The sequence below is a fragment of the Harmonia axyridis genome, chromosome 2, assembly GCF_914767665.1.
Source record: "Harmonia axyridis chromosome 2, icHarAxyr1.1, whole genome shotgun sequence".
Taxonomy (NCBI): domain Eukaryota; kingdom Metazoa; phylum Arthropoda; class Insecta; order Coleoptera; family Coccinellidae; genus Harmonia; species Harmonia axyridis.
Window position 1 is genome coordinate 8,886,701 of NC_059502.1, and position 25,246 is coordinate 8,911,946.

General features: G+C 35.7%; 1 protein-coding gene and 11 non-coding genes across 13 annotated transcripts; all 12 read right to left on the reverse strand.

The window, feature by feature from the left end:
• Positions 1-258: 258 nt before the first annotated feature.
• Trnai-aau lies at positions 259-332 on the reverse strand. The gene has a single exon. It is a non-coding gene; the product is annotated as a tRNA-Ile (tRNA).
• A 368-nt stretch (positions 333-700) lies between these two features.
• Trnai-aau lies at positions 701-774 on the reverse strand. The gene has a single exon. It is a non-coding gene; the product is annotated as a tRNA-Ile (tRNA).
• A 296-nt stretch (positions 775-1,070) lies between these two features.
• Positions 1,071-1,144, reverse strand: Trnai-aau. The gene has a single exon. It is a non-coding gene; the product is annotated as a tRNA-Ile (tRNA).
• A 296-nt stretch (positions 1,145-1,440) lies between these two features.
• Trnai-aau lies at positions 1,441-1,514 on the reverse strand. The gene has a single exon. It is a non-coding gene; the product is annotated as a tRNA-Ile (tRNA).
• A 297-nt stretch (positions 1,515-1,811) lies between these two features.
• Positions 1,812-1,885, reverse strand: Trnai-aau. The gene has a single exon. It is a non-coding gene; the product is annotated as a tRNA-Ile (tRNA).
• A 1,749-nt stretch (positions 1,886-3,634) lies between these two features.
• On the reverse strand, positions 3,635-3,708 carry Trnai-aau. The gene has a single exon. It is a non-coding gene; the product is annotated as a tRNA-Ile (tRNA).
• Positions 3,709-3,967: 259 nt separating this feature from the next.
• Trnai-aau lies at positions 3,968-4,041 on the reverse strand. Its single transcript has one exon. It is a non-coding gene; the product is annotated as a tRNA-Ile (tRNA).
• Positions 4,042-4,300: 259 nt separating this feature from the next.
• On the reverse strand, positions 4,301-4,374 carry Trnai-aau. Its single transcript has one exon. It is a non-coding gene; the product is annotated as a tRNA-Ile (tRNA).
• A 259-nt stretch (positions 4,375-4,633) lies between these two features.
• On the reverse strand, positions 4,634-4,707 carry Trnai-aau. Its single transcript has one exon. It is a non-coding gene; the product is annotated as a tRNA-Ile (tRNA).
• A 253-nt stretch (positions 4,708-4,960) lies between these two features.
• Trnai-aau lies at positions 4,961-5,034 on the reverse strand. The gene has a single exon. It is a non-coding gene; the product is annotated as a tRNA-Ile (tRNA).
• Positions 5,035-5,289: 255 nt separating this feature from the next.
• Positions 5,290-5,363, reverse strand: Trnai-aau. The gene has a single exon. It is a non-coding gene; the product is annotated as a tRNA-Ile (tRNA).
• A 111-nt stretch (positions 5,364-5,474) lies between these two features.
• LOC123674078 (arginine kinase-like) lies at positions 5,475-24,464 on the reverse strand. 2 transcript variants are annotated; one of them, XR_006746574.1, is made up of 6 exons: positions 24,085-24,464; positions 23,122-23,430; positions 21,633-21,756; positions 20,235-20,455; positions 7,081-7,167; positions 5,475-5,946 (listed from the first exon to the last, which is right to left on the reverse strand). XR_006746574.1 is itself a non-coding variant. In XM_045608937.1 (5 exons), the coding sequence occupies exons 1-5, from the start codon at positions 24,296-24,298 to the stop codon at positions 19,747-19,749; spliced, it is 1,098 nt and encodes a 365-aa protein (XP_045464893.1). In that variant the 5' UTR covers positions 24,299-24,448; the 3' UTR covers positions 19,668-19,746. The 2 variants fall into 2 exon arrangements, 1 of the variants encoding a protein (XP_045464893.1); XM_045608937.1 differs by lacking the exons at positions 5,475-5,946; positions 7,081-7,167 and adding an exon at positions 19,668-19,976 and having other exon boundaries at positions 24,085-24,448.
• Between the last annotated feature and the right edge of the window lie 782 nt (positions 24,465-25,246).

Below are 25,246 nucleotides of genomic sequence, written 5' to 3' on the forward strand. Positions count from 1 at the left end.
GAATAAGAAATGCAATTGAAGATAAGTAGGAATCTGGAATGAACGTTTCTTCTTATTTGTAGCAATTATATCTCAAATAATGTTACAGGCAAATATGTATAAAATTTTGGAATTCGAACTAATGAGGCCATTGTAAAGTTTTAGGTTTCACAGGGATAGCTATATTGGAATTCGAATTTCGGAATAAGAATTCACTTTCAATCATTGTATTCTGATCTTTCTTTTTCGTGCGGTGTTATCTAGAGAAAAAAAATAGCGTGGCCCATGAGGGGATCGAACCCGCGACCTTCGCGTTATTAGCACGACGCTCTAACCAACTGAGCTAATGGGCCAGTGTAATGAGTTAAGTAACACAGAGGCACCTGAACTTGTCTCTGAATTAAAAATTAAAACACTGTTTCAATCATCGTTTTCTGATCTTTATGTTCGTACCTTTATTTGAATTTTGTAATGAAAACTCTGATTCTATCATTGTTTTTGAACTTTCTTCTGAAAAAAATTGTATGGACAGTGAAGGGATCAAACCCGCAACTTCGCGTTATTAGCACGATGTTCTAACCAACTGAGCTACTGGGCCAGTGTAAAAAGTATGGTTCCAAAGATATAGCGATATTGGAAATGGAATTTCTAAATAAAAACTGATATCAATTTCTGTATTTGAATTTTTTTTTACTGGCACCATTTTGAGAAAAAAATTTCGTGGCCCATGAGGGGATCGAACCCGCGACCTTCGCGTTATTAGCACGACGCTCTAACCAACTGAGCTAATGGGCCAGTGTAAATAGTGTAATACCACAGATGTACCCATTTGGGAAATTGAACTCCCAGATAACAACTGAGTGAATCATTATGTTCTAAACTTTTTGACTGGCTTCAATTCGAAAAAAAAACATGTTGTGGCCCATGAGGATAGCGAACGACGCTCTAACCAACTGAGTTACAGCATAGCATTCCTTATACTATGGTTACAGTTATGTAATCAAATATTGACTTGTGATTTTCGAGATTACACTTTGATGATATCCGGTGTGTTCTGATTGTTCAAAGGATTATATCTCTAAAAAAATGTGTGGCCCATGAGGGGATCGAACCCGCGACCTTCGCGTTATTAGCACGACGCTCTAACCAACTGAGCTAATGGGCCAGTGTAAATAGTGTAATACCACAGATGTACCCATTTGGGAAATTGAACTCCCAGATAACAACTGAGTGAATCATTATGTTCTAAACTTTTTGACTGGCTTCAATTCGAAAAAAAAACATGTTGTGGCCCATGAGGATAGCGAACGACGCTCTAACCAACTGAGTTACAGCATAGCATTCCTTATACTATGGTTACAGTTATGTAATCAAATATTGACTTGTGATTTTCGAGATTACACTTTGATGATATCCGGTGTGTTCTGATTGTTCAAAGGATTATATCTCTAAAAAAATGTGTGGCCCATGAGGGGATCGAACCCGCGACCTTCGCGTTATTAGCACGACGCTCTAACCAACTGAGCTAATGGGCCAGTGTAAAGAATTTGGTTTAGCAGTTGTAGCGATTCAGGAAATTGAATTTCTAAATAAATAAGTAGTTTCAATCATTCTCTTTTAAGCTTTCTTTTCGACTGGCTTCATTCAAAAGAAATTCGTTGCCCATGAGGGGATCTCCCCCACGACCTTCGCGTTATAAGCGCGGAGCGCTAAAGAATTAAAAGGGCCAGTGTAAAGAGTAGGGTTTCTAAAATGTAAATATTTTGGAAATTGGATTTTTAAATGAAAACTGAGTTTAAATCTATTCGACTTCAATTCAAGAAAAAAATTCGTGGCCCATGAGGGGATCGAACCCGCGACCTTCGCGTTATTAGCACGACGCTCTAACCAACTGAGCTAATGGGCCAGTGTAAGAGGTGAAATCTCATAGAGGTAGGCATTTTTTAATATGAATATTGAAAGAAAGAAGGGTTGTTGTTCATTAGGAAATCGAACCAGCGATCTCAGCGTGAATAAAACGAAGCCCTGACAAACTGGGCTCATAAATCATTGGGATGAAATATAATTATTTCCTACAGTTTTTGTTCAATAATTAAATCAAACTAATTTCAAAAGATAGAACGGACTTACCCATCGCAATCAACAAATGCAAAATTGAAGTGTCCACGGTCATGCTTAAAATAGGCCAAAGTTTCATTCATCTCTATTACTCCTCAGGCATATTTCCAGATGTATTTTGATAAATTATATCCAAGTACCTACTGGTTGGTTTTATGGGACACCTGTTGCAGATAGAATCTTCGCAGAAATTCATTGATCTCCTATAGTTCAGAAGAAAGGATGAGTTGGCATTTAAGTAGCCTCAATTTAATTTTCAGTTAATTCCTCATTATCATCTACTGAAATTTCCCCCTCATTATCTTTTAACTCTTAGCTAAAAAAAATCTTGGTTATTGAACAAATCGTCTTGATCCTTTCAATTTAGAGTTTTTATTTGAAGAAAACCTCATGAGAATGATAATATTTGAAAAATTATCTTCATAAATTCAATCGGAATCATTTTTGTCAGTGAATAAACATTTCAACAGAAAAAATTACCCCTACAGCCCGAAGGATTTAGAAATAGCGCATCCACCAAATTGATGTCTCGTAAATGTGGGGCAAATTCTATTTGATTCCTTTCGAAAAAAAAATGGGGAAGAAATGAATCAATTACGTAAGGCTTAGTCATAATCGAAACATCAACTCGAATAGAAATTAAATAACTTATAATATTCGCTTCAAATTATTCTTTTTACCACTAAAATAATTTTTTTCTTGTATCATTGTACCAATGGGAGGAACAATCATAAAAGCTATTCTCAGAATAATAATTGTAATTTTATAAAAAATCTGAATATCTGCATATGAAATGATAATGGTACTTACTTTTCTATCAGTATTTCTTCCTCTGATCTTTCATAATATATTTCGAATCAATCTTCACTGCGTCACATCATATACCTGCTCAGTTCTCAATAACACTCCTAGCAACTGTTAAGAGTGAAATTCTACGTGATAGAAAACAATGAAAATTCAACAGGTTGGTCCATTTGAAAAACTTTTGTTTCCTATGAATAGGATAAAAGGTGCGGTTTGATTAATAGCTATTCATCTTTTTTTATCGTTTTGCGTAACGATATTATTCAGTAGGAACCATAGAAAAAAAATTCAAATCGGACTAGAGTGATAAGTAGTCGTAGATATAGTTCTGATGTTAATAATATAATAATTCGTTCATTTGAAGGTTGTTTTTGGGTGATTTTGGAGATCTACATTTTAAATAATTGTATTATCTTTGGGAAGGTGCCACAATTTAAATTAGTTCGGTTATAACAAGTAAAAATGGTCTGGGTTTGAAGCCCTGTAGGGCGAGAGTTCTTTGGGAGGTGCGCCACTGGACGATACCACACAAAACACTACCTGAATTCATTACAGATAAAGAAGGTAAAAATTAATATAACGCTCATTTGATGATATTCTAACTAACTGAAGTACCAGTGTAAATATATACTTTATAGTTATGTAATCAAATATTGATTTGCGATTTTCAAGATTAGACTTTGGTGATAACCAGTTCTGATTGTTCAAAACGTTATGTCTCTAAAAAAATTCGTGGCCCATGAGGGGATCGAACCCGCGACCTTCGCGTTATTAGCACGACGCTCTAACCAACTGAGCTAATGGGCCAGTGTAAATAGTTGAGCTTCACAGAGGTATCTGAGTTGGCATTGAGTTTTGGAATAGAAACTGCTTCAATCATTGTTCTTTGAACTTTCTGTTCGTCGAGGTAAGTTTGGCTGTAATCAACTCAGCTAATGGGCCAGTGTAAAGAGTAAAGAGTTGAGTTCGGGAGTTCCACATAAGTACCTGAAATAGCAATTGAATTTCGATATTAAATTTCTGTTTCAATCATTGTTCGTCGAGGCAAGTTTGGAAAAAAAATATATGGCCCATGAGGGGATCGAACCCGCGACCTTCGCGTTATTAGCACGACGCTCTAACCAACTGAGCTAATGGGCCAGTGTAAATAGTTGAGCTTCACAGAGGTATCTGAGTTGGCATTGAGTTTTGGAATAGAAACTGCTTCAATCATTGTTCTTTGAACTTTCTGTTCGTCGAGGTAAGTTTGGCTGTAATCAACTCAGCTAATGGGCCAGTGTAAAGAGTAAAGAGTTGAGTTCGGGAGTTCCACATAAGTACCTGAAATAGCAATTGAATTTCGATATTAAATTTCTGTTTCAATCATTGTTCGTCGAGGCAAGTTTGGAAAAAAAATATATGGCCCATGAGGGGATCGAACCCGCGACCTTCGCGTTATTAGCACGACGCTCTAACCAACTGAGCTAATGGGCCAGTGTAAATAGTTGAGCTTCACAGAGGTATCTGAGTTGGCATTGAGTTTTGGAATAGAAACTGCTTCAATCATTGTTCTTTGAACTTTCTGTTCGTCGAGGTAAGTTTGGCTGTAATCAACTCAGCTAATGGGCCAGTGTAAAGAGTAAAGAGTTGAGTTCGGGAGTTCCACATAAGTACCTGAAATAGCAATTGAATTTCGATATTAAATTTCTGTTTCAATCATTGTTCGTCGAGGCAAGTTTGGAAAAAAAATATATGGCCCATGAGGGGATCGAACCCGCGACCTTCGCGTTATTAGCACGACGCTCTAACCAACTGAGCTAATGGGCCAGTGTAAATAGTTGAGCTTCACAGAGGTACCTGAGTTGGTATTTAATTTCGAGATTAGAACTCTGTTTCGATCATTGTTCTTTGAACTTTCTGTTCGTCGAGGTAAGTTTGGCTGTAATCAGCTGAGCTAATGGGCCAGTGTATAGAGTAAAGAGTTAAGTTCCACAGAAATACCTGAAATATCAATTGAATTTCGAGGTCAAATTTCTGTTTCAATCATTGTTCGTCGAGGCAAGTTTGGAAAAAAAATATATGGCCCATGAGGGGATCGAACCCGCGACCTTCGCGTTATTAGCACGACGCTCTAACCAACTGAGCTAATGGGCCAGTGTAAATAGTTGAGCTTCACAGAGGTACCTGAGTTGGTATTTAATTTCGAGATTAGAACTCTGTTTCGATCATTGTTCTTTGAACTTTCTGTTCGTCGAGGTAAGTTTGGCTGTAATCAGCTGAGCTAATGGGCCAGTGTATAGAGTAAAGAGTTAAGTTCCACAGAAATACCTGAAATATCAATTGAATTTCGAGGTCAAATTTCTGTTTCAATCACTGTTCGTCGAGGTAAGTTTGGGAAAAAAAAAATTGTGGCCCATGAGGGGATCGAACCCGCGACCTTCGCGTTATTAGCACGACGCTCTAACCAACTGAGCTAATGGGCCAATGTAATGAGTGAAGTAACACAGAGGCACCTGGACTTGACGATGTAGTGATGTAGTGATATTGGTATTTGAATTTGAATCCTTTTTTTGTGTAGGTTTATAAAGAACTAATGTTTTTCAGTTCGACTAGTTATTTATTAATTTCCGTAAATCACAATGAAAACGGAAGTATCACAGATTATTGAATATTGGATATGGCTTGTTACTTACATTAAAATTAACACTATATTACTTTATAACAGAATTTGAACCTTCGTCAAGTTATTGAAGAATATTGGGTATGTACAAGTTTTACAATGTTTCAAAGTCTCTATAAATTTGAATGTTCATTTGACGATAATAAGTCAAACATGTCCATTGTCCACTACGCTATGTTAACTGTTAAAAAAATGAAGAAAAATTGTCGATTCGTAGGTTTGATGAAAGAAATCACTTGTTGGCAACTTGACCATAATTGCCATCAGGTCCCATAGCTAGTGCTTCATCTAAAACTTCGGCACTGTAGCTAACACCAGTACTTCTTCTTGTTGACAACATGTTTTTGGATCTTCTCTTTCTTTGGGATTCACTCATATCGGCTGAACTGAAAATATCAAGTTGATCAGAAATCAAGAAGTTTTGGTCTTGTCAGAAATAATCAAGAAAATGAAAAAAAATTCAGTTTAATATTGAAAGAAATGTCCGAAAAGGGTATTCAAATGAAATTATTCCAAATATTCAGAGACCAATATAGAATTTTGATTTTTTTCCATACTAAGAAAAGTTCTTCTTTATTCTTTGCTTCTGTGAAAAAATATTGGTGAAACTTATCTTCGCATCCACCAAAATGTCCAGAGTTGGCTTTAACGATTATTATCAATTGCTTAATACTCAAGAGAATTAACTCGAAATCTAATAACAGTTCGTGGCTTTGTGATTAGATTGAAATATAAACAAAATAGTTTACATTTTAAAAAAGATTTATTAACTTCTGAAGAAGCCAAACAAATGTTACATGACGTAATTTTCATTTGACCATGAAAAAATAGATTGGGTAATTGCCCTTCTGTTTTATATTATATCTTTCCGTTGAGAATTAATAAGTTGATACATGACTATGACCTACATCAAAAATAATTCTTCGAAATCGCAATAAAACTATCATTCGTGATTAGAGCTTATTATCTTGTGCCGAAGTTGATAATACAGGAATTATGATTGATCGACCAGCTATAAATCAATACTAACAATTTGAGTTTCAATAAACGCTTCCATTTCTGAGATAAATGGCTAGCAATAATGTGTGAAGCACTCCAATATCAATGCTATCAATTGGAAATTGTATAAAGACCTTCATTTTGATTTTGCGATAAATTTTAGATTTGTTTAGAAATACGATTAAAAAAAATGTATAAAAATGGAATTAAGATTGATATGTTGATGGAGATATTAAGTATTGTCACATCTAGAAGACTGTAAAATTTAATAAATGCTAAACTAGTATTACATTCGTGGTTTTAGAACTTTAATGCATTATTATATTCCTACTAATTCAATGGTTCTCATGTATTGGTCTTAATACAAAATTTATAACAAGAGTATATCAATGACATTACTAATCATTTCAATGTTATTGAGAATTGAAATTGTTCATTGAAAATCTCGAATGAATTAATTAATCGTAGATTATACTACAAGCTTTAATAATAGCATTATTCACTCTATATCCTATACTTACTCCCTCTTGTTCCTCATCTTCACTGGAGGATAATCCGCTGGATTATAATTTGGAGGTAAATGCTTCTCCATTCCACGTATTATAGATCTGAAATGAATAGTGAATCAGCAATATTGAACGAACAAAATTTCCAGATTAGGGTTTTTAACAGTAAGAAAAATATTTCATTAGCAAGATCAACCAATTAAGATCATCGATAGGACTTTTAAGAACGGTTTACTTTTGACAAGAAATGTTATAGCCTAAGAGACTACAGCAGCCAGATATAAGATGATAGAAAAATTAGGAAATTTGTCACAAAAGTATGGAAAATCAATATGTTGGATGCCTCAGCAAAATTGAAGAGGAATAATCTTATGAATAACCTAATGGACCTATCAGCCTACTGCCCTGACCTTTCTAACCATTTGTGTAAACCTTTCAACATCAGATCTCAAGAAATAATATAACCTGTATGGTACATAATATTCATGTCTACCATTGACGATGACCTATTTTATATTTCTTGTAAAACTACGTTAATAAATTACAGACCAATACACATTTTGCTTGGGGTTGTGGTTTTCCAACTGTACCTGGTTAACTTTTGGCCTTTGGGTCGACAATCCAAAATGGCTCTCATATTTTGGCTATCAGAGCTATTTTTTGAGACATACTACATTTAATTTTTTTTCAACTCATATATAATTCACGTTACGAGATTTAGGTACTTTTATCAGTTTAAAAAACACGTGTTTTCGAGTATTAATTACAAAATTTAGATGCATTAAACACTACCATCAGATGAACCGGCTTTTAGTTTTTACTTGGAATATCCCAAGAAATTCAAGTAACAAATACCCAAAACAATTTCCATCTCGAATTAAAGCTTTCTTAAATTGCAGTTTCAACCCTTATTTAATATGCAATTCGAAAGCCAAATTTTTTCTCTGTTAACCATCTCTTGAAGGCCGATATCTGTTACCTAATCGAATGTGTAGTTTATTTTTAGCTCCGCTATCTCAAAAACATAACAAACATTGATATTTCGTTAACCATTTTTGAATCAACACAAATTGTCCATTGATTTTCTTCGTATTTGATTTTATCAAAACTAGCGCAAATGTTTCGTTTACCTCTTTCAATATAATAGAATTAGCAATAATTTAACTAATTAGATTCTAATTATAAGTGGGAAATTCTAATTTTGGCAGTTGAAGATATATTCATTTCTTTATTTTGGACTAGTATCGGAACCTCAGAATAATAAACATAGAAAGAGGGAGCATATGTCATTTCCAGTAAGCAATTTTGTCCCCAACATAAACTATCAAATTTGATATGAAGCGCGCGGAAATGAAAACATATCAGTGATAATGATATTTCACTCAATTCGCGAGTTGCTCCACAAAGAACGCACTTCTTATGTCCCATAGTGAATCAACGTTTCATATTAACTCAAAATATATAGAAATAAATCCCTAAATATATCAGAAATTCCGAAAACAAACTTCAAGCGCGCCAAACGACGTGAAACAACCGATGACACTAGGAGAGGAAAAGTTGCCAAACCTTGGATTTCAGTAGATAGATACAGAAAATAATAAATATTCTGCTTATTATAAATTCGATAATTAGGAAAAATATCGGATTCCAAATATTCAAATTTGCATATTCAATCGGGAATTACTCAAATAAATATATTTCATTCAATGTACTATACATTCATAACGATATAGTGAAATTGTGGATTTGAAAATATATCACAATCCGACAACGTAATCTAACCATGTTGGGGACATGTAAAAATTGCGTATACTTCCACTATCTATGTTTATTACTCTCTGATCAGAACTAACATCAAGTTGGAATCAGCACATTGAAAACATTCAAAATCAGTTGTATTTCCGGTAGCAATAATTTTTGTTTTGATTTAGTTGGTCTTTGTTATATTAGTTGTAGTCTGCCAATATTATAGAATTCACAAATGTTATATTCACCTATCACTTTCACTTTCCACAACAACATCAGTCTCTCCCATCACAGCTCTACACAAAGTCACCCTCACAAAACTTTCAAAACCCCTCTTCCAACTATACTCTTCTAATCCACTATTAATACTCAGGGGAAATTGGAAGTACGAACTCTTAATTGCCGAAAACACAGCACACTGCCTATGGCATTCGGCTCAGTGAGACCTTATCTGAGATTTTTATTGCCTCGGATCCAGTACCTCGATAATTTGTTTAAGTAATGATATTTTCTATTTGCGCAGAAAATATAATGGAGCAAAAACAAATGGCCGAGATATAATGCGAGAAACCTCGACTTCGAGTGCTTGATATGACGTAGTATTGTGAAATCGTTGTTGGTTCTTGTTAGATTTATTGGGCGATAAGGGCTAATGGTAATATTACACCCAAGTAAGGAAGAATGCCATCGATAAAAATGGTGATTACCTAATTGTTTTTGTTCGTTTGAATATAGGTCGATTAATTTCGGCGTATTCTTCTTGTGCGTGGTAAGAAAAGAACCTAATTGACTATACTCCTAGAGATTTACTCCTACTCTACTTAACTCCATATTTAAGGTGTCCCGTTGAAAAAGAAACAGAAGTTTTTTCGGGGAAAAAAATTAAAATTTTGGAAAATCGTTTGTTCTTGAGGAGGCATTTTTTTTAGATAAGAATCATCATCATATTATTTCATCCCTCTTCGCGACAAATTCAATTGGTCAAATTTGAAGATGTAACAATTTGAACGTGACAAGGAATATTGGGAAATTTGATTAGAAAAACGAGATAAGTGTCCTGAGTAGTTTAATCTAACAAATGCTCGAATTAAGCCTAGCTATTTTGCATACAATGGTATAAATTTGGCTCAAATAACAATTTCAAGCTACTTGCGAAATTTCAAGCTTAAAATATGATTTGAAGCGTATTAAATTCAAGAAGAATATTCGAAGAAAAGAACTACTGATCACAGATTGGAAATGTTTTTCAGAGATTGAGTTCTAATCTGTAACGTAGTAAGTCAGACACGAGAAAATTAATGATTTTTGATTTTTTGAGGTATGGAGAATTCTACAAAAATTTTTCGACAAAAAAAATTTCGAGCCAATTCGGAATTCGGCTGATTAGGGATCGGCAATTCTGACACCGCTCACCGATTTTCCGAAGATCTCACAGTTTTGAGGAAATTTGAACTCGAAATTTGGGAAAAACCGAAAAATTTAAAGCTCAATCCAAGAATCGTTATATCTCCCAAAATATTCGTCACATACCCTTCAAATGCAAACGTTTTTCAGAGATCGAATTCTGATCTCTAACATAGTGAGGTTTCAACTGTTTCAAGTGCGTCTCTCATGTCCACAAAAAGTGACAGCCTCGAGAAAATTAACAATTTTTTTTTTTAAATTTCAGATTATTACCCATAATTTATCAAATAAAGGACTAATCGCCCAACTGCAAGCATTTTCGAGATCTACGTAATCGAATCGATCAATAAAAAGGTACAATATTTCCATGAAGGAGCATTTAATTCTTTTAAATTTTTTAAGGGTTAGGTATGGAAAATTCTGCAAAAATTTTTCGATGAAAAAATTTTCGGGTGAGTTTGAAATTTGTCTAACTTGAGTTTGTCAATTCTGAAACAGGTCACCCATTTTTCGTGAAACTCATAGTTTTCAAAAAATGTGACCTCGAAATTTGAGAAAAAACAGTAAAAATTGAATATCTACCTAAGAATCGTTACATCTCCTAAAATATTCGTCACAGACCCCTCGAATGAAAACGTTTTTCAGAGATCAAATTCTGATCCGTAACACAATGAGGTTTCAAGTGCGTAGCTTATGTCCAGAAGAAGTTTCAGCCTCGAGAAAATTAACAATTTTTTTTTTTAATTTCAGATTATTACCTATAATTCATGAAATAACGGAGTAATCGCCAAACTGCAAGCATTTCCGTGATGTACTTAATCGAATCAATCAAAAAGGAGGTTTTTTATGTAGAATAAGAGTCTTATATTTGTCACACTGATTCACTAACACCATGTATAAGGAATAACAATTTAAAACTTCGTCCCGTGTTAACCAAAGAAAATCCAATAAAGAAATAAAAAAAATGAGGAAAGCAAGTTCAAGTTCCTAGAAATAGCAGTTAATTTAGCTGCTATTTCAAATATTCAACTACACTCAACGGAATTTCCCAAACATATCCAGCTTATAGCATAACCAATCATCTTGCACGATAATACATAAACAAAACCAAGCCATAACTCACCAACTATCGAAGTTATGTACCCGAAAAACGCCCGCAATTCACGACTCCCATAATCATCGCCGATCTCTGTTTTATTCACACAGATGGCGCCCGCTTCTAATCCCAGTTCATCACTACGTTCCCTAATTGACACTCCCGTATGTGAATCTTACCGCCATCCGTCGCTATTTTACAGAAACCTGGATACAAATTCAAGACGGTATCCAGTCGTTATGGTTCCTCAACCGCCAGTTTTTAAATAATACATGAGTCTGGGCCTGCTCCAATAAATCAGGCCAAATTTGAAATAACTACATACGGTTTTATCAAACCTCCGCAAACCGCGTTAGTGGCGGGGCCGTTTTTGATAAAGCTGAGTGCTTTATGTGAAAATATGCTTTATGGCGTGTTCGCGGCTTACGCGGGGGTGTACACTTGATGGGAGATTTCTTACATCAACACGATTAATCATATGGAGGCGGTTTTGTTGAGATTGCTCTTTGTGTGGTGATGGATGACTGGATGAGATGTGTTTGGTTTTATTGGGACGCCACTGGTTCATACTAGATCTATACTCCAAACGTATTCTAAACATACTGGTCAGACTAGCATTCTATCACTCTTTCAGTGGCTTTCAGGCAGAGATACTTGCAATAGAAAGATGTGTGGATATTAACCTAGTAAGAAACAATCAGAAATGTGATATAGCGATACATTCTGACAGGTTGCTATCAAAGCATTGAGCTCGCATTTCATCGATTGGTTTTGGAGTATCCAAGAAAACTAAACGCAATAGGCAAGAAAAACAAAGTCATTTTAGTCTGGATTCCCGGTTGAGATTAAGATTTAATTAAGGAGGTTCCGTTTCACTGCGACCTTATGGTCTATTGTGCCCCCATCAGAGCTATTATCTCCATAACGTGATCTACAGCTCGCCTTCCAGTTCCAGAGTCCTAATGAACTCCAGTATCTGGGATGGCTCCAAGGAGGCTACTTCCCCACTTCTACAAGTTTCTTGTCCAAAGCAGATTTTGCGTTGGCTAGTGATGGTAAGGCATTCCATCACCAGGTGATCCTCCCCACAGCATCTGCACTCGTCATTTTCTGCTAGACCCATTCTCATGAGATGCTTCCTAAGGCGACAATGCCCTTTGAGGAATCCAGTTAGGAGGTTTGGTATATTGTTACCAAGATCCAGGTACTTGTTGGATCCTGCAGTGTCAAAGTTTTGAAGAAACTTATTGGAATGATCCAAACCAGGAAGATTCCACCAAAGTGTTTCTCTTTCGGTTTTTACCTCCTCCTGAAACTCTTTCTTGTAGGTATATTTACCTTTACCACATGAAGGGGCCGATGAAAGGAGTTTGTGCTCCTTTTCTGACAAGTGTGTTGGCCTCTTTATTACCTTTAATTCCCGAGTGGCCGGAAACCCTAAATAAACAGAGCTTATGGCCATTAGAGACCGATTTGCGACAACTCGATATTTGGCTGATGAGTGCCTAGGAGAACAAGGCCATCCTATAACAGGTTTACCGCCGGATAAGGTCTTTTGGACAGCAGCATTATCGACCCCATTTGTGTTACCTCTGGCGGTTGAGCAACGTCGTCAGCGATTACAGTGGTGCAGAGAACGTCAACATTGGAATGTGAAATGGCATCAGGTTGTCTTTTCTGATGAATTTTGATTCTCCTTGAGTGCAAATGATGGCCAAAGAAGGGTTAGACGACGTCTGGGAGAAAGACGTGAACCTTAGTTTGATGTTGAGCGTCATGTACACCGGACAGTAGGCGTCATGGTATGAGGTGCTTAATTCGAGGTAACATGACAGCGCTGCGTTACCTCCAAGAAATAGTGGAGTCATATGTTCTCCCTTGCCTAAACCGGCTCGAGAATCCAGTATTTCAGCAAGATAATGCCCAACCTCATGTTGCCAGAGTTAGTTTAAACTTTTTCGAAGTGACCCATGTGAATCTTTTGCCATGGCCGCCCAGATCCCCCGATCTTTCGGCCATAGAACATGTTTGGGACATCATGGGTAGAAGGCTTGGAAATTTACCCAAGCCCCCACGGACTTCGGCGGCTCTGAGACAAGAAGTACAGGCTGCATGGGATAGTATCCCTCAAGAAGAAATAGACCATCTTATTGCATCAATGCCGAGACGTGTTGGGGGGTGTATAAATAATCGCGGTGGACAAACACATTATTAACAAATTTATTGGAAAAATTGTAAACCCTTCGTTTTTTTTCCCAAATTTCAATCATTTACACCTTGCCATATTATCTATATTTTACCAAAAAAAAATGTAAAATTTAAACATCTCCTTTTGGGTGATGAAGTTTCTTTTTCTGTTTCATAATCGAAATCTGTCCTATCAAAGAAAGGATAGGTACTAAACTTTTCGTTGTGGAACGATTCTAGACTAACGATATCGGAATTCAACACCAAACAAGGGAATTCGGCGAAAATCATATTGTCATTCTGTCATATTTTCAACACTTTGGCATATCAGGCGATAAATCCACTCAACCCATTTCAACATTTTCAACCACCCACTAAGTCGTCGAGTATGCCACTCGTAGTTGGCCATGAATGATAAACATTCTCACCAATGTGCGAATTATAATAATAATAATATATCGAATATGCATCGCTAATAGTGACCTTGGCGGTGATCCTCAAGTCCGCCATAAAAAATCATTTTAGGGAAGGTTATTATGAAAGAGCATTCGCAAACACTCGATATGAGCATTTATATTCCAGATGGAAAAAGCCTGTGAGTGTGTGTGTCATTGTGAACCATTTCTATTTTTGCGCTGACATTGACTTCACCGATCCACAGGTTTGTATTTTCCGAGTTTGTAGATATTCATCGATTCGATTCAGGATCTAGGAAGAATATGATTTGAAAATTAATGAGGAATGGAAATTTTTCCATGGAATTTTCGAATGGAACCATTCATGTACACTGCACAGGATGGGCTAAATTGGACACTTTTGAATGAGAAGTATTTCTATACTAGATAGAGGAAAACTGTTGTCAGTGTCTGAGGCTTATTTTCATGAGAAACTCATTGGCGAGAACTGCAACTCCATAGCTATCACCGTTAGTTAATTACAGGGTGTTTTTAGAAAATGTTCATTTTCGAAATATTGCTTCTGTTGAAAATTTTTCATTTCTGTAAAAACATTCTTGTAGCAACTTTTTACGAAGAATTCAATGACATTAATTGAATTTTCAGCAAACTGATGTTTCATGAGATATCTCTATGAATTTTTTTTCAAATGGGACATCCTGTAATATTTCTAATATTTCGATAGAGATGAAAATTACCATTCTAAAAATATTGCAAACTTGATATTTTTCTGAAGTCATGTTCGATGTCTCAATAGGTGACGGGCTAGGTCTTCTATGGACTTTTACCTTTGGGGAAGATTAAAAGATATAATCTTCCCCATAGACGTAAGGTCAGGTGACATAGCCGGCCATCAGTTGATACTTGGAACATGACTTCAGAAAAAAGTTCTAATATGTTATATCTTTGGAATGGTAATTTTCATCTCCATGTAAAAATGTAGGAATATACAGGGTGTCCCATTTGAAAAAAGAATTTCATAGCAATATCTCATGAAATATAAGTTTGCGAAAAATTCGATTGAAGTCATTGAATTCTACGTAAAAAGTTGCCACAAGAATGTTTTTACAGAAATGAAAAATTCTCAACAGAAAGAAAGTAAAAAATTTCGAAATTGAACACACCCTGTAACTATGACTAACCGGTGACAACAAATTAAACGATCTCTTATCAGGACTAAAAGAAAAAAAATCACTTTTTTTGATATTCCTCTTAAATTTTTATTAATTCTGATCACGCTATCAGTTTCTGTTTTTTCTTTTTCTATGTTCCTGTATTTGCAATCACTGTGATATTTTGAAATGGGTCTTAAATTGCCATTCTACATCCAATTGCAAAATTCAATCTCAATCAAATCTGCAGTTTTGAAAACAACAGGAAAACGAAAACTTAGTTTTCGAATTTTGCGAATTCAAATGGGGCATTCAAGATCCGGACCTACCCTGAATATTTAAAGTTTCTAGGTCCTTACGTTCGGAAGTTATCATAAACGGTCATGTAAACGGTCGGACAGACCAAATCGAATTTAAGTGAGTCGAGCCTTATCGTTTAAGACCTCGCGGCTCAAATTTTGAAAATTACAAACATTGTAACGAAATAATAGATGAAAAGAATATCTGTATTGGAATAATAACTGGAAAAACTACCTAGACCTCTAATTTGCATTACACCTATGAACAGAAGACCTTTTTGAGCGATATCAAAAAAGCAACAATAACAAGACAATAATGACAAAGTTGGAATTGATTCCTAATTGAGAGGAAATAATCAAAGTTCAGCTTAAATGTCATCAGAGCAAAAAAAACCGTCACATTACTTGTTGCATACCAAATATTTACGAGACTGTAATCGGTACTTAAGGTAGGCACTTTGATGTTAATGAAATTCCCCCAATTAAGCTTGTAAACAAGGAGATTAAGACCTCATAATCAATTAGTACATTCTCCCATTCAACTCCTTATCATCTCACCTTTATCACTTGACGTTGCCAAATCGGATTTTTCGTCCCAAATCAGTAGAAATCAGGAAATCAGCAACACTGCACCGCGTATGTCACATGACGTAGGAACCAACAAATGCCACTACCGATCAAAAAGCTACCGATACCGATTCTGGCTGAAACAATTCGAATACTGACTCATTTATTGTACATTATCCGAGATTTAGTAGAGATGTAGTAGGCTGTGAGATATCCGTATATGCACAGATCGCTGGATAGATTGCTGCTGTACAACTTGCCCGCTAGTTTCTATAGATACGTATTGTAAAATGATTCGAATCCAAAGGTTACAATCATCATTCGTTCAGTATTTCAAGAACGCGTCCTTTTAGAGTTATTAAAATGGGAAATTTTCTTTGTGGTGTTTCCTGAATGGGATTAAGAGTGGGACACATTTATTGTCCCCTGATCGAGTTGGCTGAGCGCTTCTCGAAGAGGTTCTATATCAACGCTGCATTTTCATATTGTGGTTTATTGTTTTTTCGAGCCAGAATACCTAAACTCATATAAAATGGAATATTTTCTTATTAGTAGTAAAACTTTGACATATTAGGGCAAGAATTTTTGTATGCTTCGAACGAAACATGCTATATAACGATATATATTTTGAAAAAATCACTAAATCCCAAAAAGTACATTTCTGTGGTTACTAGTTTTGTAGCTGCTAAGATGAAAAAAATGTTGACAATTTACGATATAATTTTGACATTAAAATGACACTTCAAAACTCTTTGACATTTTGAAACGTTTTATTCTTATTATTATAACTAGTTACTAGTTAGTTTATTTTATTAGTTTATTTATTAATTGCGATAAATGCAGAATAACTGTAGGAAAAAACAACTTGAACTACCTCTTTATTGTAATTGAATTTGATGCACTACGTATTATGAATATTTATAAATTTATTCGATTCAAATATCTATTCATGAAGATCAATAGCACAATTTGGACCATAAATGGTATTGAACCCTGCTGACGCTAAAGTTTTCTGTTTAGGATCAATTTGTGTATTTTCCATGTAATTTAGACAAGGATATTTGTAACAATCTTCTGTTTATAGAATTCTTGACATAACCTTCAGGAACTATATTAGACTTTCATCCCCCAGATTGCTTGATTATCAATAAATCAGCCCCAGAATCAACAAATAGAGTAGTCATCCACCACTGAAAACAGTGACCAGTATACAAACCAGGATTTGGCAACTGATTGATCCTTTTTGACAAATTCCTAAATCTATCAAGCTATAGGATGCACTCCACATGTCTCATTCAAAATGGTCTATAAATTTCCAGATGGAATACCCACTGAACTTGAATTAGATGTTAGCAAATGTATGACACTATACAACCTTCTTTGAACAAGTGGTATCAGAGCTATAACACCAAAAAATCAAAAGTATTTGCGAAGGAACCAAAGAAACAGCAAAAAATCTTGAAATTTTGTAAGCAAAGCATTTCAACACTGCATGAAAACTGTTGAATTACCAGTTAATAAATTAGGAATCTTGCATTTTTGCGATGTAGCCTGAAATAATAGTTACTTTAATATTGATAATAATTATTGGAGTCCCAAAGTTCATTGAATATTTTATTTTCCTATTGAATTTCTGTCAACACCTTTTTGTCTGGCAGTGATAATCATGATTGCTGAAATTATATCATTTTAAGTATTGTTGTTATTGTATTGCATTCCATTTTTTTATTTTTTATTTATTTTGTTGATTAGGAAATTTCCTTTACTTTTGAAATGAGTAGTGAATTCTCTGTATGGGGCATCTGACTTTTTAATTGATATTTAATTTCGACTCGACTTTTTAATTCGAAAACCTTATTAATAGTTTAATTTGAGTTGAAAAATATGTTGAAATCATCTCTCATAATCAATGGTATTTAGTATAAATCTTCTCTCTTCTTCAATTTTTCAATCGATTATAAAATTGGAGCTGATATTTATTTTAATGAAAGACAAGACCAAAATCCCATTTTACCGTAAATAAAAACCACCCTCATGAACGGCACACCCTGTAGATTTTTTGCAGAACGTCCAAAGAGAGCTGAATGAATTGTTATGGAGGAAATTCGTCATGATTATCATGTCCCGGAAATGTCATTCCTCACAGGATCTATTTATAAATTTGTGGGAGATTCAAGATGTTCCTGATGTATTGTAGTATTTTCCGAACCATTTAACTTTCCGTTTCATTTAAACATGGCAACATCTCTAAGGAGCCCTTTTAATTCCAACAGAGAGCTATTTTATCCACCAGAAAAAAAATGCTACCCGTTAAATTCGCGTACTGTGGGCTCCCTTTTAACAATGCAGAACGAGAAGAAAAGTTTGTTAGATTCACTTGAAAGTTTACAGAGTAAAACAACGGTAGTTCCGTGAAAACGATTCTCGAACTAGATGACGCCACGGTCGATTTTTTCGAAGGTGGAAGGTCAAAATCTTATGTCATAGTAATACAGGCCCAGTATAAGAAATTTTCTTTATAATTCAACTGGTATCGTGTGTTTTTTTCGAGGTATATAACTTTAAGTTGGCATTACTGTTCAAGATAGCGACCGATTTGACAGCTGTCAAGTGATTTATTCTCAGTTTGGTTTGGCAATTCATCATGAATAGACTCACTCCTGAACAACACTTGTAAATAGTGCAATTTCATTTCGAAAATAATGGTTCTGTGCGGAATACGTATCGCGCACTACGTCCATTAGCGATGAAGCGCACTTCTGGTTGAATGGCTACGTCAACAAACAAAACTGCCGCATTTGGAGTGAAACTAATCCTCAAATGTATTTCGAAACACCGTTACATCCAGAAAAACTGACTGTTTGGTGCGCTTTATGGGCTGGTGGAATCATTGGTCCGTACTTCTTCAAAAACGATGATGGCCAGAACGTTATAGTCAATGGTGATCGGTATAGAGCCATGATTACTAACTTTTTCATTCCTGAATTGAACAACAATGATGTCCAGGAGCTGTGGTACCAACAAGACGGCGCAACATGTCACACAGTTCGTGCCACAATCGATTTATTGAAAGACACGTTTGGTGACCGCCTAATTTCACGTTTTGGACCTGTGAATTGGCCTCCAAGATCTTGTGACTTAACACCGCTAGACTACTTTCTGTGGGGCTATGTAAAGTCATTGGTCTATGCGGATAAGCCACAAACCCTTGACCATTTGGAAGACAACATTCACCGTGTTATTGCCGGTATACGGCCACAAATGTTGGAAAAAGTCATCGAAAATTGGACGTCCAGATTGGACTACATTTGAGCCAGCCGTGACGGTCATATGCCAGAAATCATACTCAAAATGTAATGCCACAAGATTATCTTGCGGATAAATAAAATTCATGTCAATCGAATAATCCATCGTTGTTTTATTGCAATTGAAAGTTCTATAGCTCTAAAAAAACACCCTTTACTTCTTTAGAACTCTTTAGTTCGTGCAACTTTCGAAAGAGGACTTGTTTTGAATAGGTATAATATAGATATTTTTCTTTAGAAGGCACTGATGATGAACCTTCAAATTGACTTTGAACTTAGTTATCCTACTTTATTCTAATCTTTACAGAATATTACGATGAATTAACTGATGTGATAATTATTTTCGGTTTAGAAAATAATCAGTGTTATTAATTCAGTCTGGTCCAGTGACCACTTCAGTATTATTACGAGCAATATAAATAAATAAAAACTAACAAATTCACAATGGATTCATTACGAAACATCTATACAGTGATTCTAAATTACATGCATGTAAGTGTATAGGAAACACTAGGAAATTTCTTCCAGACTTATGAGACTAGTAGCAGCATTTTCTACAGTCAAGACACTCTCAATTTCGGTTATGCCCATGCGTTTTGTGTTCCAGATTTCGTATAGTGAAGGATGGGTTGGCAGCTTCCTGATATCGACGTTCAATTTCTCGACATTTTCCATTAGCAGCTTTGGTTTGTTTGATAAATGAGGCAGTGAAAGATGCATGGTCATTTTCAGTCCTGTCCCTATAAGTTCAAGAAATTTGGAGTTAATCGATTTTTTCCCGATAAAAATTGAGTCATTCCGTAAAGAAGCTAAATTTGTTCAACAGGGTGGTCACCTATCCACATACTGACCCCGCCCGACACTGCTTCATTTCCATATCGGAAAATTTTCATTTCCTTTTTCCGCGGGATGGCTTTCCAGGCTGACTTCCTCGTTTTCTATCAAGAACCTAAATCCTCCAATACAGGAAAAATGACAAGCGAATCACAAAAACGTACCCATGTCGGAGGGACAAAAAGTCACATATCCCATCCGTGAGCTCTTGATGAAATTCAGATCTCGCTGTAGCTTCAGCATCGCCGTCATTATTCTCTCGTACGTCCTCCTGATATTTCCGCCATGTTCCATGGATATTACTTTCAGATGATCACGTGGATTGATCTGCACGATGAAATCCTCGTCGGCATTCATATAAATTCCTCTGCCGTGTGGCCATTGCCTGGGAAGAAGAAGAAACTGTCAGTTCTTTTTCTTGTCACAAGTTCTCCACTGAAAACAATCGGGGGTTCTTAGCGCCTCGGAGTAATGAACATAGATAGAGGGAGCATATGTCATTTTCAATAAGCAAATTTTGTCCCCAACATGAACTATCAAATTTGACATGAAGCGCACGGAAATGAAAACATATCAGTGATTCGATATTTCACTCAATTCGCGAGTTTCTCCACAAAGAACGCACTTCTTATGTACCATAGTGAATGAACGTTTCTTATTAACTCAAAATATATTGACATAAATACCTAATATATCAGAAATTCAGAAAACAAACTTCAAACGCGCAAACGACGTGAAACAACCGATGACACTAGGAGAGCAAAAGTTGCCAAACCTTGGATTTCAGCAGGTAAATACAGAAAATAATAAATACTGCTTATTACAAATTCGACAATTAGGAAAAATATCGGATTCCAAATATTCAAATTTGCATATTCAATCGGGAATCACTCAAAAAAAATATTTCATTCAGTATATTATACATTCATAACGATATAGTAAAATTGTGTATTCGAAAATATATGACAATCCGACAACGTAATCTAACCATGTTGGGGACATGTAAAAATTGCGTATACGCCCTCTAACTATGTTTATTACCTACTCTGAGGTGCCTACCTAGTTTTTTCAGTGCAAGTTTTAGTAAATTGATGCGTAATTTTGAACAAATAAAAAGTTCTAAGTTATACATAATTTTGCCTTCCATCCTTCAATTGTAAGTAGATCTGATTACCATGATTTTATGATCACTCTGTGGTAGATATTTAACCATTTCAAGCAAAACACATCCATTCAAAGTGAAAAAAAATGAAACGAAGAATTTATGAAAATAAATAATTACTGATCAATATTCATATTCAATGTCTCTCCAATGTGTATGACTAAATGAATGAACATTGAAAAAATTGAAATTTGTAATATCTTTTGAGTGGACTAGTGCTGCACCCCAAGTTAATTGATAAGTTGTATTTTTCTCATTACGTCCCTGCAAACATTCAATTATCCAGTTTCCCCAAATGATCCAATAATAATTTCAGAGAACAGAATGATCCCCGGTCCGAGTATTACATACAACCCTGATATCGCATTCCCTAATGAAATCCCTGGATCAAGGCTCTCACCTGTAAGCACCTCCAGCTTCTAAGTACTTGTCCTTATTGTCGAAGAGAATGAATTTCTCCTTGAGCTGTTTTTTTCTATTTTCCGTCATCTCGGAGACCTTCTCGTATTGTCCGTCGAAGTCTCCTGGCGATTAGACAATTTGGGGATTAATGAAAGGAGTTAATTTGAGGTTATGAACCTCGCTGATGGCGAGTGACGTTTAGAAGTTAGGTTAATGTATCAGAGACATCCGGTTTTCCTCGATTTGTGAGGATAGCTGTTACCTAAATTTCGTATCTACTTTTTTACCCAAAGATGATATGGAGTTCAAAAAGAAGGGGTATACCTTTTTCTGTCTATAAAACGTGAATCTTTGAAGGACATATTGATGGGAATGCAAGATGATCAAAGAGTACAGGATCCATCAAGAACTGGTCACTCCCACAAATATAGATGAACAACAAACCTGTATCAGTTTACCAACTTCTTGAAGGAAATATTAAAGTGGATATTTGTAAAAAAAGAAGTGGATGCCCCTTACCCAAAGAATGCATCCCTTTATAGACACAACAAGTCAAGGAGGAGAAGGTCCATCTTGTCCTCATATTAAAAGAAGAAAAGTTAAGCCTGTTCCAGATGCTTTTCACCGGTAACTACGACGAAAGATGCTAATAAAACAAAACTATCAACGACAATTCGACGCAATAAGTTAGGAATATCAACATCAGAAACTACCTAGCAGACCAGATCTCTTCTGCTTTGAGACTACTTGCTGAAATAGATTGGACTAAATGTAGCGATCGATTGGCTAGACATCAGCTTTTCAAATCTGTGACCAAATTAAGATCTTCTAGATCCTGATCAACAACAGCCAGGTCTACCATATTGGCAAATCTAGGCCTAGGATATCCTGAGGATTTGCAAACTTTTTGGCCAGAAGTGTGTTCTTGGGACCTTGGGTTATACAGTTCGCAAACTCTGAAATTTAGACATAAGAACAGCTGAACTTATGCTCTGTAAATTTCCAGGTGTCTTTATGTCTAATTTTCAGAGTCTGCAGGCCCTTATGGTACAAAAGGGCATCCTGACAATCCTTTATAAGCTGTCCCACATTAATTGACTTGAAGCTCAACTTATGACACCTCCATGGGCTTCTTTGTGAATGACGGTGTTCCTGACCTTCAATTGCTGAACTGATGGATAGAAGTCTAAGCCCACAGAAGTGTTCAGGATCAGCAGGTGGTACCCTGTGCATGGTCTGACTATCCTTTTCAATGTGCATCTCGTTAAGACCTACTTGAGCACTCAGACAGCTAAGACGAATGCTTAAGGTCTTGGGCTCCCATTTGAGCCCACATACCACCTATTTGAGATCTCCGCCTCTGAAACTACTGTTTCTACAAAAGAAATGATTTTTGCTCGAGCAATGGGATTGTAGGAGTTAAACGACAACAATTATTTCAATCTATTTGCTTTAAAACTCTATAACAGCAAGAACAAACCTCTTACCTGCCATTAAAGCCAATATCATGACCAGAAACTCCTCGACCTTCTCAAGGTCCTTCTGACTCATCTCCGGACAGAAAGGATATCCCCTTAAATTTCTGACGACACGTATCTTCACCAATTTGATGTACCTCCTCTTAGCCTCTAGATTTGAGACACTCGAAACAGGTCTCCATTCGCTTTTGGGGTGGATGTCCGTCGAGCTGAAGTCATGAAGTTCCTGTAGGATCGGAAAGAAAATTGGAGAGAAGACGAAGTAGCATTCTGGATCACTTGCGTATATTCCTATTTTGGCGTCGTGGTATTCTAGTCCTGAAAATTTGAATAATTTAATCTTGAGCTTCAGATATGAAAGAAACATTTAGGAGGAATATGGGATGAGGAAGTTGGTTGAAGTCTTTGTATGTTTTACTACTATATCCTTTTGTAATCATAGGCACAATAGGTTCATTGTTTACTCAACAAAAAATGATAGAAATGGTTATCCTAATTTTTTCCAGTTGAAGATTTTTGATTGATTCTTAAAGAGTCATGTTTAGCCTTTACCCTGTAATGATTCTTCATTAGAGCAGACCAAAAAATTCCAATCCTTAAGGATTCACTCTGCATTCTTTGTGAGTGGAATTTCACAAAGACGATGGTCAGAGAGTGAGTAAGAAGAACAAAATTACTCTCACATCTCTATTTATTAGAGATGAAACTGTTATGGATCATATATATTTAGACCTTTCATGCATCAATCTTTTTATTCAATTCATTGACTTTTTCATTAACTTGTGACATCATCATATCAAATGTGGTTCTTTATCCTGTCAAAATTATTGATGCTTCGTTATTTACTGAGAAACTTGCTAACATGGTAGTAGGCTCCAAAAAGCCTTAAGACTATATGCTTCTTCTTGATTCTTTGAGACAAAGTTTTCAAGAAATCTAGATCCCCATATACCAAACCACAGATGAACCTACCACATTTGATGCAATCATACAAATTGATATCATTTGAAGTTCTCTTGAACTTAAGATGTTCTAGCAATTCTTCAGTAAGGAATTTCTTGAGTAAAGACTTAGAGCGTGAGTACTCCAGCTTTCTGTAGCCCATCTTGAGGAGTCTCAAGACATCGTAAGGAACGTAGTGAGTGCCACATTTCAAAGCACAATGTTGACATCTCAGGAAAGCCATCGGAGGGGTTCATAAGTGACTGTAAATTTCGAACGGGTTCTCGCTGAAGTTTCCGAGCGATTGACGTTATAGATTGACATTTTACGGGAGTGGTAGAATGACGAGTGATAATTTGAATTTCGTGTTCGGTAGATGCAGCGCATCCACCAAAATGAGATAGAACTGTCGGAATCATAGAGTGATGCTGCAGAGAAGATTGAATGAATAAATAGATCAATAACTGGCGTCAGCATTAAAATAAGGGATCTGATCGAATGCTGTTGAAAGTGAGTCGTATTACTGTTTTATTTGAAATTTGGAAGATATTGTTTTGATTAGGAATTCGTGAAATATTTGTTTATTTGTGGTTTATAAAAAATTCGATGACTTCTTGAACTCATAGATCGACCATTTCAGAGAAAAATATATAGATTCGAGTTGTTTCACTTTTCGATGTCATCGATGTAGAATATATCCAGAAATTCAGCTATGTAGCTTCCACATGAAAACATGATCAAATCAAATGATCTGATCATCCCCATAAACACTGATTCGCTTCGTATTTTTGATATTATTCACTAAGAGAGTTATAGAAATGCCAAGATGCAAAAAAGTGCAGAAGCAGATACAAGAAGCACAAAATTTTCGTGAAGTATCGAGTCCATAACATGAAGAGCTTCTTTCTCAAGTTATTTGGAGATGCATAGGATGTACCAAGTAAGTGTAAATGGACAAACATTTGTTTTTTTTATGGAACATCTTGTTTTTTATTGAATTATCAGATACATGAAATGAATGGATTCAAATTTCTTAGAAATTACTCAAGTTTCATATGCTTAAAACTTATTTGCTTTCTCATGAATTGGAGGGTATTTGGAAAAACATAATGACTCCAAAATGAATGAATTAATTCAAATGAAATTTTGGAACTGACCTACAAGAAGAACGGAGGTAAGTACTGACTCTTCG